The 15,555-nt window shown below is 41.7% G+C and overlaps 1 protein-coding gene and 1 non-coding gene across 2 annotated transcripts; one reads left to right on the top strand and one right to left on the bottom strand.

The window, feature by feature from the left end:
• Positions 1 to 933: 933 nt before the first annotated feature.
• On the top strand, positions 934 to 2,104 carry LOC118486280. Its single transcript, XM_035982604.1, has 2 exons — positions 934 to 1,789; positions 1,839 to 2,104. The coding sequence occupies exons 1-2, from the start codon at positions 934 to 936 to the stop codon at positions 2,102 to 2,104; spliced, it is 1,122 nt and encodes a 373-aa protein (XP_035838497.1).
• Positions 2,105 to 9,020: 6,916 nt separating this feature from the next.
• Positions 9,021 to 9,127, bottom strand: LOC118489823. Its single transcript, XR_004887836.1, has one exon. It is a non-coding gene; the product is annotated as a small nucleolar RNA R71 (small nucleolar RNA).
• Positions 9,128 to 15,555: the final 6,428 nt, after the last annotated feature.

Raw genomic sequence — 15,555 nt, 5'->3', positions numbered from 1 at the left:
TGAGGTATCCACTCCGTTGATAAGCTTCTCGGGAGAGGTTGTTCGTTCGATAGGAAAAATTACCCTCCCAACTACGTTTAAAGATAATGATAAAAACAGGACCGTTCAGTTAACCTTTTTGGTCGTCGGTACTCATTCATCACACAACGTGATACTCGGGCGTCCTGGGCTAAGAGCTCTCGGAGCAATCAATTCTACAATACATGGAGCTATAAAATTCCCTACCGAAGCAGGAATCGCCACTATCCTTTCTGAGTCAAATTCATTCGTTGCAAAGGTGAGACACGCCGCAGAAACGAGTTCCAAAAAATCTGAAGTACCTACGAAACTCTGGGCAATTAATCCGGAATTCCCAGAGCAGCAAGTGGCAATTGGGGCACAGCTCCCGAAGCGAACTAAGAAGCTCCTATGGGAGTTGCTAAGCAACTCAATTGATGTTTTCGCCTGGCAGCATTCCGATATGCAGGGAGTCCCCAGATCCATGGCCCAACACGGGTTGAATGTGAAAGAATCAATTAAACCGATAGCACAAAGAAAAAGGCACATGGCACCAGATCGAGCCAAAGCAATCGCCAAAGACGTAAGAAGTCTCTTGGATGCTCGAATCATCCGAGAAGTCCGGTATCAAAATTAGGTATCAAACCCGGTTATGGTGCGGAAGAAAGACAACACCTGGAGAATGTGCACCGATTTCGCCGATTTGAATGACACATGCCCGAAGATTTCTTTCCATTACCGGAAATTAATGAAAAGATCGATTATGTTGCCACATTCAGGCTGAAATGTTTCTTTGACGCTTACAAAGAGTATCACCAGATACAAATGGCGGTCGAAGATGAAGATAAGACAACCTTTGTCACTAACGAATGGATCTATTGCTTTATAAAGATGCCTTTCGGTTTGAAAAACGCCGGTGCTACATATTAGCGGTTAATGAACAAAGCCTTTAAAGACCAAATCGAGCGAAATTTGGAAGTATATGTCGATGATATCGTGATCAAAAGTCACGACGAAGAAGTTATGTTGAAAGATATTCTAGAAACATTCACCCGACTTCGAAGCATCAACATGAAGTTGAACCATAAAATGTGTACATTCGGAGTAGAAGAAGGGAAGTTTTTAGGTGTCATGGTTGGGTCACGTGGCTTACGAGCCAACCCCGACAAGATAGATGTTGTTCTCACTATGAAGCATCTGACTTCGGTCAAAGAGATCCAGTCCTTAAACGGACGGTTGGCTGCCCTCCATCGTTTCTTGTCGAAAGCTGCAGACAGGTCGCTCACATTTATGGACGTATTACGAAAGACTTTCAGATCAGAATTTAAATGGACCAATGAGGCTGCTCGTGCTTTTGAAGAACTCAAAATCTACTTGGGCACATTACCGACTCTCACCGTCCCAAAAGAAGACGAGGTGCTAACAATGTACTTGGCCGCATCACGCGGCGCCAACAGTGCAGTTTTAGTCGCCCATCGAACCGGAGCTCAGATTCCCATTTATTACGTTAGTCGAACGTTAAAAGATTACGAAACAAGGTATCCAAATTTGGAAAAATTAGCTCTGGCCTTGGTCCATGTGTCACGAAGGCTCCGGCGATATTTCCAAGCTCACCCAATCGAGGTTCGTACAGACCAAAGAATCCAGCACGTCCTCCGACGACCTGAAGTATCGGGTCGAATGGCAAAATGGGCGATTGAGTTAGGCGCTTTCAACATCACCTTCAGAACCAAAGGCCCATTGAAAGGGCAGGTGATAGCCGATTTTTTTCGAAATGCCGGAGGACAAGGAAGTGGAACGAATGGAACAAGCTCCAAACAAACCCTGGTCTTTGTATACAGATGGAGCTTCGAGTGCCGAAGGTGCAGGTGCCGGACTAATACTAACTGATCCTGATGGCATAGACATAACGTATGCACCCCGACTAGAGTTCAAGAGCTCCAACAACGAAGCCGAGTATGAGGCATTATTGGCCGGCTTACGCTTAGCAGCCAAAGTTGGAGCAAAAAATGTCGTATCCCATGTTGATTCTCTACTTGTAGCAAACCAAGTAAATGGTGGATACGAAGCAAGAGAAACTAACATGATCGAGTACTTAGAGCAATAAAGCAAGCAATGGCACTGTTCGACTCATGCAAGGCGGAACACATCCCCCACAGCAAAAACAAAAAGGCCGATGCTTTAAGCAACCTAGCATTCGTGTCATTCAGCCTCCTCGCAAAGGAGGTACGGGTGGAAGTGTTGACCGCACCTTCGATTGTCGCTCCACAGGTCATGCAAGTAGAAGCCCCAGCCCAAACTTGGATGACTCTGATCATCAACTACTTAGTGCATGATGTCTTGCCAGTTGATAAGGCGAAAGCTAGAAGAATCCAGATCAATTCACTTCAATACCAAATGCAAGAAGGGGTTTTATACCAAAAGACCTTCCTAGGTCCTTTATTAAAATGTCTTGATCCGGAGCAAGCCAGCTACATCATCAGGGAAATACATTATGGTATTTGTGGTATCCATGCCGGGCCAAAAATGATCGTAACTAAAGTAAAGAATGCAGGGTATTATTGCCCCGGAATGCAGCGCAGTGAAAGAACTCCAGCAATGTGACGAGTGCCAAAAGCACACACTAATAAGTCTCCGAGCAAAGAATGAGATGATCAAAGTAACTGTCGCGTGGCCTTTTCAAAAGTGGGGAGTAGACATAGTTGGGCCTTTCCCGCGATCGAGTGGAAGCGCTCAATATTTGCTGGTTGCAGTAGACTATTTCACTAAGTGGGTGGAAGCAAGGCCATTCACAGTCATCTCCGGTTACAATGTAACAAGGTTTTTCTGGGAACAAATCGTGTGTTGCTTCGGTCTCCCGCTATACATAGTGAGCGATAACGCAAAACAGTTTGCGGAGAATCCGTTCAAACGATGGTGTGAAAGTTTGAAGATTAACCAAGTCTTCTCTTCAGTCGCTCACCCTCAAAGGAACGGACAGGTCGAACAGATGAACCGCCGAATCGTCAGTGGGATCAAGAGAAGGCTCGGTTACGAAGGAAAAGGATGGGCAGATGAGTTGCCGAATGTCCTATGGGCTCATCGAACCTTACACAAGACAATAACGGAGAAACGCCATTTCGTCTCACATATGGCACCGAAGCGGTGATCCCTGCAGAGATTGGACTCCCAAATCAAAGATGCAAAAATTAGGAAGAAAACGAGCAGAAGCTCTGATCTAATCTCGACATGCTAGAAGAACGCTGGAACATAGCAGCCATCAAAGAAGCTCGGTACAAAAAGAAAATCGAGAAGTACTACAACGCCCGCACCAAACTTTAAAAGTTTAAAGTCGGAGATTACGTGTTCCGGAGCAACGACGCAAGCCGAGTCAAGCCTCCAGGAAAATTGACCCCCAAGTGGGAAGGACCGTATCGCGTGAAGGAAGCTAGTGACAAAGGGTCCTACGTGCTCTAAAAAATCGATGGAACCCCTATACCGAGAACATGGAATGGGGTCCATCTGAAGAAATGTTTTATGTAATCGCACGGTCGCCACGGCTCAAAAAGATTGCTCTTTTTTATTTTTATGTTTCTCTTTTCCATGTAGTATCGGGAGGGTAATGCCCCGAATATATTTTCAATTTCCTGTAAGAATCGGGAGGGTTTGCCCCGGAAACTATGCTATCTGCTATTAAATAAAGCGATCTACGTTCTTAGACAAAACAAACGATATCTTATCTATGTACAAGTTCGAACAATATAAAATATGCACGAACGGGCCTCGATCCATGCCTCGCGCCGATCGAGAAGGCTTAAATAGTTCAAAAATAACAAAAAAATAAATTAAGCAAGTGGATTCGATCCAGTCCACTAACAAAGCATATGAGATAGACAATAAGTAAAACTTATAAAAATCTTTGCTACGATCCGAGCAATCAAATTGCCCGAAAAATGCAAGTGGTTGGCAGAATAGTATAAGTTTGGACGCAAACTAAAACTATAAACCAAACACGAATACCATTAGCAAAATCATAAACTACCTAACTGAAATATGTTCGGTGGAATCATAACAAACACACATTGTACGATTACATGCCACAGTTAAAAAACGAAGCAAAATAAAAAGAGAAAGGCCATGTCCTTCAATCTTCCTTGACAATCGGAAGTTTACTCTTCTCCTTTATGAAATGAACCTTTTTGCATTTGGTTTATTAATTGTTTTTCTTTCTTTATCGAGCAAACTACAAATTTTGTCCTATATCTTTATATCAAATTTCAACGTATGTCCTTTGTCTTTAAAACTGATTAATTTTGTACTTGATGTTTCCAAATGTTACACGTTTTATCCTTTGCCTCTAACCCAGTTATTATTATTATTATTATTATTATTATTATTATTATTATTATTATTAATTAGGTAAGTGGACCACATGTGAGGTTTGTATTGTCATTGTTTATCCAAATACATAAATATCTTTAAAAAAACCCCACCCACTCGCCTCACCCTACCATTCGCTTTCTCTTTCTAAATACACTATCTCTCTCTCTCACACGCATACCCCCTCTCTATCACAACAACCACCACCATCCCCTCAGATGAAAATTAAACCCTTCTAAATCAAACCTTAAATCTCGCTGATATGAAAATCAACCCTTAAATCTCAACGATCTGAAAGTCGAACCATCAAAAATCAAACCCTAAATCTCACCAATCTAAAAATCGAACCCTTAAACATATATTTGGTTTGAAAATCGACTAAATCTAAATAATTTTACCAATTTAAATGTTTTATCTTCCTTATAGTGATACAAACGTTTATGTGCGTTGTTAGGGTTTCAAATTGTGGTGGTGGCGACGACAGATGGCGGTATCGGTGGTGAAGGAAAGATGTGGGTTGCGCATCACACAGGGGTCCTTTATCTAATGGCGTTGTCGCGGTGGTCTGATGGTTTATGGAGGGGTGTAGGGTGGGTGGTGCTAGTCGACTGGTGGTGGTGAACTAGCAGTGACGGTGGTTAGATGGTGGCAGTGGCAGTGGTGGTTGCTAGTGATAAGGGAATGAGTGGTGGTGTTGGCAGTAGGTTTGTGCAACAGTTCAGAAACGAACTAAACCAAACCAGGAACCGTTACATGATGAATATAAGAACCATAATCGAACCGTTTAAAAACCGGTTCAGTTTATTTTGGAACCGGGTTAAACGGTTCTCGTGTAAAGTGTTCTTGCTAGAAGCGGTTGTCAATTAAATCTCAAAATTATCAATAAAATAAAAATAATAATTAAACAAATTAATACATATAACTAAAAGTTGCAACATTCAAATGTAGAATGGAGAATTCTACTGAAATCATACAAGTACAGGACTTCGATAATGGAGAATCCAACTAAAAAACACGTAAAATCATTATGGAATGCGATTAGGGTTAAGGAGATGTACCTGAGAGACGTAGGCGAATTGGAATGAAACCTGAAGATGGAATTATGGAATGGGATTGAATATAAAAGGAAGGAATAAGAATATGGAAGGTCGTAGACTTAGTCGTATGAAGGTGAAAACCCCATTAAATAAATAGAGTTATAAATATTTAAAATTCCAACTGGTTCTAGTGGTTCTTTAAATAGACCCGACACTCTTGAACCGAACCGGGAACCGTTTCACCCAAATTTAAGAAGCGGAACCGGACCCTAAGAAAATAATATGGGTCGGATCTAGTGGTTCCGGTTGGGTTCCCCGATTCTGGTGGTTTAGAACCGTGAATTGCTCAGCCCTAATTGGCAGGTGGGCGTAATGGGTGGTGGTTGGGACAAAGAAAGAGAGTGGGTGATGGGGGAGTGGTGTGGTTGTAGAGGTTTAGATGGTGGTGTGTGGTGCTTCACCGGATAGAAGACCAGATCGTGGGTGATATTGCTTCGTCGGAGACGCCAAAATTTAGAGAGAAAAAGAAAGAGAGTTGAGAAAGATAGAGTATTTTGAGAGAGAGAGAGAGAGGGGGGGTTTCAAGATTCTATATCTATATATATATATATATATATATGTTGTTTTTTATTTATATTTATTTAAAATATTATTTTATAATAAAAGAGTGAAAGGTCTAAGTTGCCCTCATGTGCCTTGCATATGACCCAATTTTGCGTTTAAAATTAAATGAGTTAGTGCCAAAGGATAAAATGTGTAACATCTTAAAACATTAAGTACAAAACTCAACAAATTTAGAGGAAAATAATACCGTCTGAAATTTGATATAAAGATAAAAGGACAAAACTTTTAATTTACTCTTCTTCATCCCACATTTCCTATTAGCAATCATGATTTTATATGTTTAGTTCGAGGTAAAGGGAACGAATAAAAATGCTTGAACAATAGATAGTTAAAACTAAGACAATACGTAGTGGGGCGGTATGCCCAAACATAGCGCCGCCAAAACGCCGGTAACACCAAAACGGCAGGCGCTATTAATGTGTGTAAAATGCAACATATAAATTACATCAAATAAGGCATAAAACTAACCCTTTTTAAGTACTAATGTTGGAAAAAGAGTGTTTTTGTCTTCCTTTTGTATTTTCAGGACGAAATGAGCTCAAATTCACAAAAGAAGCAAAAAGACAGCTAATTCTAACATAAATACAAGAAAAGGAATAAAAGTAGACTGCACGAACCCTCAACGGCATCTCCCCAAGCAAAGAAGAGAAAACAGAAGCCTGAACACGCCCCGTGCTCAGCCAGCACGGGGCCGTGCCCAAGAAGCAGCAGAAAAGACAAACCTGTAGAAGCTTCTATTACCCACCACGGGGCCGTGTCCAGTGAGCACGGGGGCGTGGCGAAAGTACAGCAGGCGCATTAATTGTAATTGCGAATTACAATTAATGAAGAGAGAGAGTGTCAGACGGGCACGGGGGCGTGTCCAGCGGACACGGGGCCGTGCCCAGCCTTCTGTTCAGCCTATAAATAGGAGTGCTTGGTTTCATTCCAATCCATCCCTTGGCACACCACCTCTCTCACACTTCATCCACCACCCACCACCACCATAACACCATCATCCACCACCATCATCCATTGTCCATCGTAGAGTGTGTGAGTCGTCTCGGGATCCAAGATTGATCGTAAGAGTTCTTGACAATCAAGGCCATGTTTGCCTAAGTCTCTTACATCACTTGGTGAAGACAAGTGTTTAGTATAATACTTTTTATTTTTAATCTTTTGCACTTTTTATTTGGTTTTGTATTAATGACTTTAATAACTAGTTACTTATGTTGAAGGTGATCTTTCCTTATCGTTTGTCTGTGGTGTCTTGGCATTATTTTACTGTCTATATAAAATAAAAGATTTTCACCATTCATATCTCCACGGTCTATATGGAGGTATGTTGGCTACCTGGTCGGGGGTTAAGGGAACGGTTTGGTAAGGGTCTTGCCCTTGTTCAGCGTTTAGAGGTCCTGCAAGGGACCTGGGTCAAATTTAGTAGGATCTCCTTCAATGCCCATAGGTATTGGATGGCGGGGATCCAAACTCTTTGACCCCCTCATAAGTTAACTACTATTAATACTATAACCCGGCTATTTAGGACTGTATCCCTGCTGACTCAGACTACTTAGTCGAGGGTAACGTCACCGCTAAAAGCGGGGCCTACCATAATTTGCATTAATAACTTAATTCATTATCTTCCAATAATCCAAACCTTTAGGATTGTATCCTTGCTGACTCAAACTACTGGGTTGAGGGTAACGTCTCCTTCAAAAGAGGGGCCAACTACAATAACTAAGATAATCTCTTAAACAAGTGCAAAAGTGCGAAAATAATCAAAGGTTATACTAATACACGAGTCGGATCCAAGTGATTCATCTTGTCTATCTGTTTTTATTTTATTTTTATTTTTCAGCATTTACTTAGTTTTTATTTTCTTAGTTTAAAAAACATTTTTTCTAACTTTTTGATTTGATTAGACGTTGAGGATAAACCGGTACTAAAAGCTCTTGTGTCCTTGGACGACCTTGGTATCTTACCAACACTATACTACGTCCACGATGGGTGCACTTGCCCATATGTGTGTTTAGTGTTAGTGAATATCGTGTTTTATAAATTTAAAACTTGGCTAAAGGTGTAAAAAGGGCTTAATTATATATCTAAATTATATTACACTACACACGCATCAAGTTTTTGGCGCCGTTGCCGGGGACACAAGGATTTTAAGAAAGTTAGGAATCAACGGCCTAATCATATTTTTATTTTTCTTTTTAAATTTTTTAGGATTTTCTTAGTTTTTCAGCTTCTGCAGAGCTCAGCACGGGCCGTGCCTGGTCGGACACGGGCCGTGCCCAGCATCGTTACTGGCAGTTTTTAGTTTTCCAAGTTACAGAAGGCTGACCACGGGGCCGTGTCGGTGCAACACGGGCCCGTGTCCAACTTCCAGTAACTGGGATCTGGAAAACATTTACTGTAACTCCGACCACGGGTCGTGTTCGCTGAACACGGGGCCGTGGTGAACCTTCTGACCAGCATTCTTTTCTGTTTTTATTGCAGGACTTGGAACCCGACGCCAATCTTACATAGTGTATGAGCTCCAGTTCTAATAAGGACATAAAAGAACCTCTAGAGGAACCCGAACGCTTTCTCAGAAAAAGATTAAAAGCTAAAAACCAAGAGAAGGTTTCGGGTGATCCACTTCCAATGGCGGACCAACGTACCCTCATGGATTATCTACGACCCACCGTAGGTAACCTAGGCGCCGCTATCAATGCTCCGAATGTTGAAGCTAATAACTTCGAACTTCGGCCGCATTTGATACAAATGCTCCAAAACTCCGCAACCTTCCATGGGCTTGCGGACGAGGATCCCCATCTGCATATTACTAATTTCTTAGAAATATGTGATACCTTTCGGATCAACGGAGCATCAAATGACGCCATCCGCCTCCGAATGTTTCCTTTCTCACTAAAAGACCGAGCGAAAGCTTGGCTCAACGCCCTCCCAGCTGGATCGGTAAACACCTGGGATGAACTAGCCCAAAAATTTCTATATAAGTATTTCCCTCCCGCTAAAACTGCTAAATTAGTGACTGAAATTAATACATATTCACAAGAGGACGGGGAATCCTTATATGAAACTTGGGAAAGGTTCAAGGAGTTATTACGCAAGTGTCCACATCACGGCCTTGCGATATGGCAACAAGTATCCACTTTCTATAATGGATTGTTGCCACACACAAGGCAGACACTTGATTCTAGCTCCGGGGGACTTTTAGGTAATCGACGCCCGCATGAAATATATAACCAAATTGAGGAAATTGCTCAAACCAATTTTCAATGGCACACCCCCCGAGGCAATAAATCTATTGCCCCGGGCGCCCATAAGGTCGATGAAAGCACTTCTTTACAAGCCCAAATCGAGGCCCTTTCTTCAAAAATAAAAAAATTGGAAATGACAAAAACAGTCTCGGTTATGGCTTGTGAAGGGTGTGGTGGGTCACATGAAAATTGGAGTTGTATGAAAGAAACGGACGATCAACAAGAAATGGTAAACTACATTGATAATAGACCTAGGACGTCGGGTCCCCCAACGGGAACTTACAACCAAGGATGGCGAAACCACCCAAACCTTGGTTGGAGAGAACCCGGCAATAGTAGTAACCAACAAACACAACGAACAAACTTTCAACAACCAAGAAATGAGTCACAAAATTTCACTCAACAACAAAGTGGACGAGAAAGGCTTGAAGATACTGTATCTCGCCTCATCTCCGACACTGAAAAGAAAAACTCGGAAAGATTTCTACAATTAGAATCAAATTTTAGAAATCAACAAGCTAGTATTCAAAACATAGAAAAACAATTAAATCAAATAGCTCAAAATTTTGCCGAGAGACCGCAAGGCGCATTACCTAGCAATACCGAAACAAACCCAAAAGCGCAAGTTCACCTCATCACGCTACGAAACCGCACCGTAGGGCCTGCAGAAGCGCCGCCGCCAACAGAAGAAACGGTACCCACACCTCTGCAGGAAAAGAACTCCCCTCTATCGCCAGAACCTACCAAGGCTCCTCGAGTTCCGTACCCCGGTAGGTTAATTCGTCAAAAGACCAATGAGCAATTCGCAAAGTTCGAAAGTCTATTGAAGCAATTGCATGTCAATATTCCTTTTATTGAGGTCCTAACCCAAATGCCCAAATACTCTAAGTTCATGAGGGACTTCCTCACTCATAAAAAGAAAATTGAAAATTTGCAATTAGTTAATTTAGGCGAAGAATGCTCTGCCCTCGTACTCAATAAACTTCCCCAAAAGAAAATCGATCCCGGAAGCTTCACGATTCCCTGCTCAATAGGGGAGTCTCCCGTTCGTAATGCCCTAGCCGACCTTGGGGCTAGCATTAACCTCATGCCCTCATCAATGTTTAAAAGACTCGGCCTGGGAACCACGAGTCCTACAAAAATGAGCATACAAATCGCTGATCGATCCGTCAAATTCCCACAAGGTGTCATTGAAAATGTCTTGGTAAAAGTAAGCAGATTCGTCTATCCAACCGACTTTGTCATACTCGATATGGAGGAAGACACCGAGGTCCCCCTCATACTAGGGAGACCATTTCTTGCCACCGCACAAGCGGTGGTAGATATGAATGACGGAACACTCACCTTGAGGTATGGGGATGATGAAGTAAAATTCGGAGTTGGGAAGAGAATAGAGGACGACGACCCGGTCAACTACATGAAGGTTATTGATTCGAGCTTGGATGCTGCTCTCCGACGGTGTAACATGGGACGCCAAGCATCACACTCAGAAAATATATAACCTCACATTGGGTCTAGCCAAGGACCCTTATAAACGTGGCGCACCACGGAGGCATTCCGCGGAACTATCCTTAGTCTAGTTTAATCTTTTAGTTTTAATTTGCAGGAATAAAACACACTCATGGTGATAATGGATGAAAAAGGGAACGAGAAAAATGGCCCCATGCACAAAGAACGAAGCAACCCGACACAAATCTCCATTACAGAAGGCTCAACACGGGCCGTGCTCAACCAACACGGCCCCGTGCTGAACCATCTGCAGAAAAACGCCCAGTTCAGGTAACTGGACACGGGCCGTGTTCAGCAGACACGCCCCCGTGTCCAGGCTTCTCTCTCATTTCTTTAATTTCTGTTACTGGCACCTGAACACGGGGCCGTGTCCGGTCCCCACGGGGCCGTGTCCAGACTGCCAGTAACATAAATCTTTGCTTTTTAACACCACATTGCACATCCAATCAACCTAAAAATTTATTTTTGGGACACATTGAGGACAATGTGTAATTTAAGTGGGGGGGGGGAATCTAACACTTTGAAATTTTGCAAGTCCTAACAACAAGCCTTACACAAAACTCTATTGGAACCGCTAAACACCCCAAATTTTTTCAAAAATTTTCAATTTTTCTTACTTGTCTAAAGTTTAAGTTAGGAATCACAAGATTAATAAGGTTATATTTTTATAAAATTTACAACCGAGAGCGTCGTGATAACAAGAACCAACATAAGAAAATTATGAAACGACATAACAAGTCTAGTTAAAATTTGATTATATATATTTGATCACATTAAAAACCCATTCCCACAAAAGTGAGTTTTGAGCCTTTATTGAGCATACAAATTTACATCTTTAGACTAAATGCTCATTTTTCGTTTCTTGTGTGAATAGCCGCTTGGTTCTTACAACTCTAGAACTTGCCACGACGATTCATTCCCGGTCCTTACCAACTTAAACCCAAGTAAGTAAATGATGGAGGCATTAGGACTAACCATTTTTTTTTCTTTCTACACCATTATTTTTCAATTTTTTACCACCTACCCAAAAAAATCCCCCTAGTTAACCCCTTTGAGCCTAAACCTTTCGTTTCTCTACCCTAAACCCTTTTTACCCACCAAAAACCCTTTTTATTTTTCACCCTTTATTTTAGTATCAAGCTCGGTTTTTCGCAAGCTCGTTCTTTTATGTGACTAATATATATGATGATGAAGTTAAAAACAAACAAAGCTATACAAACAAAAGCTTGTTTGGAGAAATACTTCAAAATAAAAAGTCACTAAAAACAGAATGTGTTACGAAAACCGACGCTTTTTACGCTTTTCACCCTTTTTACTAACCACTAACCCAACCACCCACCTTTAGCCCAAGCCTAACCTTTCACCCAAAAAGTCCTCTTGATATTTACAAAGGTATAAAGTTAAAAAGGAGGAGGATTGATTGCTTGGCAAGCCTATGGAAGGCGTAAGTTCCATGCCGCTCTCGAGTGATTCACTAAAAAAAATACACCTTCGGCCGAGTGTTGAGTGATCTCTCCCGTGAGGTATGTGAACTTGTATATAAATGGAATTTTAAAAAAGGCATGTTATGCCCAAATAAGTAATTTATCCTATGAAGCGTTCTAAATAAATCATAACGAATAGGATTGTAAACAAATAAAAATAAAACCCAAAAAAAAAATCTTGGATTCCCGACACTCTATGACAAGCCAAAAACCTTCTCTTCTACCTATTCCATTTGGAGTGTAAGCCACATTTAAAGAGTTTTGCTTGAGGACAAGCAAAAGTTCAAGTGTGGGGATATTTGATGTGTGTAAAATGCAACATATAAATTACATCAAATAAGGCATAAAACTAACCCTTTTTAAGTACTAATGTTGGAAAAAGAGTGTTTTTGTCTTCCTTTTGTATTTTCAGGACGAAATGAGCTCAAATTCACAAAAGAAGCAAAAAGACAGCTAATTCTAACATAAATACAAGAAAAGGAATAAAAGTAGACTGCCCGAACCCTCAACGGCATCTCCCCAAGCAAAGAAGAGAAAACAGAAGCTTGAACACGCCCCGTGCTCAGCCAGCACGGGGCCGTGCCCAAGAAGCAGCGGAAAAGACAAACCTGTAGAAGCTTCTATTGCCCACCACGGGGCCGTGTCCAGTGAGCACGGGGGCGTGGCGAAAGTACAGCAGGCGCATTAATTGTAATTGCGAATTACAATTAATGAAGAGAGAGAGTGTCAGACGGGCAGGGGGCGTGTCCAGCGGACACGGGGCCGTGCCCAGCCTTCTGTTCAGCCTATAAATAGGGGTGCTTGGTTTCATTCCAATCCATCCCTTGGCACACCACCTCTCTCACACTTCATCCACCACCCACCACCACCATAACACCATCATCCACCACCATCATGCATTGTCTATCGTAGAGTGTGTGAGTCGTCTCGGGATCCAAGATTGATCGTAAGAGTTCTTGACAATCAAGGCCATGTTTGCCTAAGTCTCTTACATCACTTGGTGAAGACAAATGTTTAGTATAATACTTTTTATTTTTAATCTTTTGCACTTTTTATTTGGTTTTGTATTAATGACTTTAATAACTAGTTACTTATGTTGAAGGTGATCTTTCCTTATCGTTTGTCCGTGGTGTCTTGGCATTATTTTACTGTCTATATAAAATAAAAGATTTTCACCATTCATATCTCCACGGTCTATATGGAGGTATGTTGGCTACCTGGTCGGGGGTTAAGGGAACGGTTTGGTAAGGGTCTTGCCCTTGTTCAGCGTTTAGAGGTCCTGCAAGGGACCTGGGTCAAATTTAGTAGGATCTCCTTCAATGCCCATAGGTATTGGATGGCGAGGATCCAAACTCTTTGACCCCCTCATAAGTTAACTACTATTAATACTATAACCCGGCTATTTAGGATTGTATCCCTGCTGACTCAGACTACTTAGTCGAGGGTAACGTCACCGCCAAAAGCGGGGCCTACCATAATTTGCATTAATAACTTAATTCATTATCTTCCAATAATCCAAACCTTTAGGATTGTATCCTTGCTGACTCAAAATACTGGGTTGAGGGTGACGTCGCCTTCAAAAGAGGGGCCTACTACAATAACTAAGATAATCTCTTAAACAAGTGCAAAAGTGCGAAAATAATCAAAGGTTATACTAATACACGAGTCGGATCCAAGTGATTCATCTTGTCTATCTGTTTTTATTTTATTTTTATTTTTCAGCATTTACTTAGTTTTTATTTTCTTAGTTTAAAAAACATTTTTTCTAACTTTTTGATTTGATTAGACGTTGAGGATAAACCGGTACTAAAAGCTCTTGTGTCCTTGGACGACCTCGGTATCTTACCAACACTATACTACGTCCACGATGGGTGCACTTGCCCATATGTGTGTTTAGTGTTAGTGAATATCGTGTTTTATAAATTTAAAACTTGGCTAAAGGTGTAAAAAGGGCTTAATTATATATCTAAATTATATTACACCACACACGCATCAAGTTTTTGGCGCCGTTGCCGGGGACACAGGGATTTTAAGAAAGTTAGGAATCAACGGCCTAATCATATTTTTATTTTTCTTTTTAAATTTTTTAGGATTTTCTTAGTTTTTCAGCTTCTGCAGAGCTCAGCACGGGCCGTGCCTGGTCGGACACGGGCCGTGCCCAGCATCGTTACTGGCAGTTTTTAGTTTTCCAAGTTACAGAAGGCTGACCACGGGGCCGTGTCGGTGCAACACGGGCCCGTGTCCAACTTCCAGTAACTGGGATCTGGAAAACATTTACTGTAACTCCGACCACGGGCCGTGTTCGCTGAACACGGGGCCGTGGTGAACCTTCTGACCAGCATTCTTTTTTGTTTTTATTGCAGGACTTGGAACCCGACGCCAATCTTACATAGTGTATGAGCTCCAGTTCTAATAAGGACATAAAAGAACCTCTAGAGGAACCCGAACGCTTTCTCAGAAAAAGATTAAAAGCTAAAAACCAAGAGAAGGTTTCGGGTGATCCACTTCCAATGGCGGACCAACGTACCCTCATGGATTATCTACGACCCACCGTAGGTAACCTAGGCGCCGCTATCAATGCTCCGAATGTTGAAGCTAATAACTTCGAACTTCGGCCGCATTTGATACAAATGCTCTAAAACTCCGCAACCTTCCATGGGCTTGTGGACGAGTATCCCCATCTGCATATTACTAATTTCTTAGAAATATGTGATACCTTTCGGATCAACGGAGCATCAAATGACGCCATCCGCCTCCGAATGTTTCCTTTCTCACTAAAAGACCGAGCGAAAGCTTGGCTCAACGCCCTCCCAGCTGGATCGGTAAACACCTGGGATGAACTAGCCCAAAAATTTCTATATAAGTATTTCCCTCCCGCTAAAACTTGTAACACCTCGAATTTTTGTGTCCGATAATGTGTTAACACGTGTCATTTGTTTACACGTGGCATTGATATTAAATAAAGGACCAATTTTGACAAACCTTGAAAGTATATAAATTCGAGGGTTATAAATGTCAACAAGGGTAAATATACTGTATAGGAACCCTAAATAACGCTTGAACCTTCAAACGAATAAATCATAGATCGTACGGAAACGAAACGCGGAAGAAAGTGAGAGATTACGAGCTACAGGGGTTAACTGTGTCAACATGTTGAATATTACCTCTGAGTGACCCTTTAACGTTCCCAAGGCTTCGTAACAGTATTATACGCTCGCTAGAATATACTGTATAAATTCCGCGAAGTTCCGTCTTAAAACGAAAGAGTTATACTCAAATTCGTATGAGAAGGGTTAAAAGCGT

Source organism: Helianthus annuus, chromosome 2, assembly GCF_002127325.2.
Source record: "Helianthus annuus cultivar XRQ/B chromosome 2, HanXRQr2.0-SUNRISE, whole genome shotgun sequence".
Taxonomy (NCBI): Eukaryota; Viridiplantae; Streptophyta; class Magnoliopsida; order Asterales; family Asteraceae; genus Helianthus; species Helianthus annuus.
The sequence above is the reverse complement of the archived record's forward strand: the minus strand, read 5'-3'. Positions and strand labels throughout refer to the sequence as shown.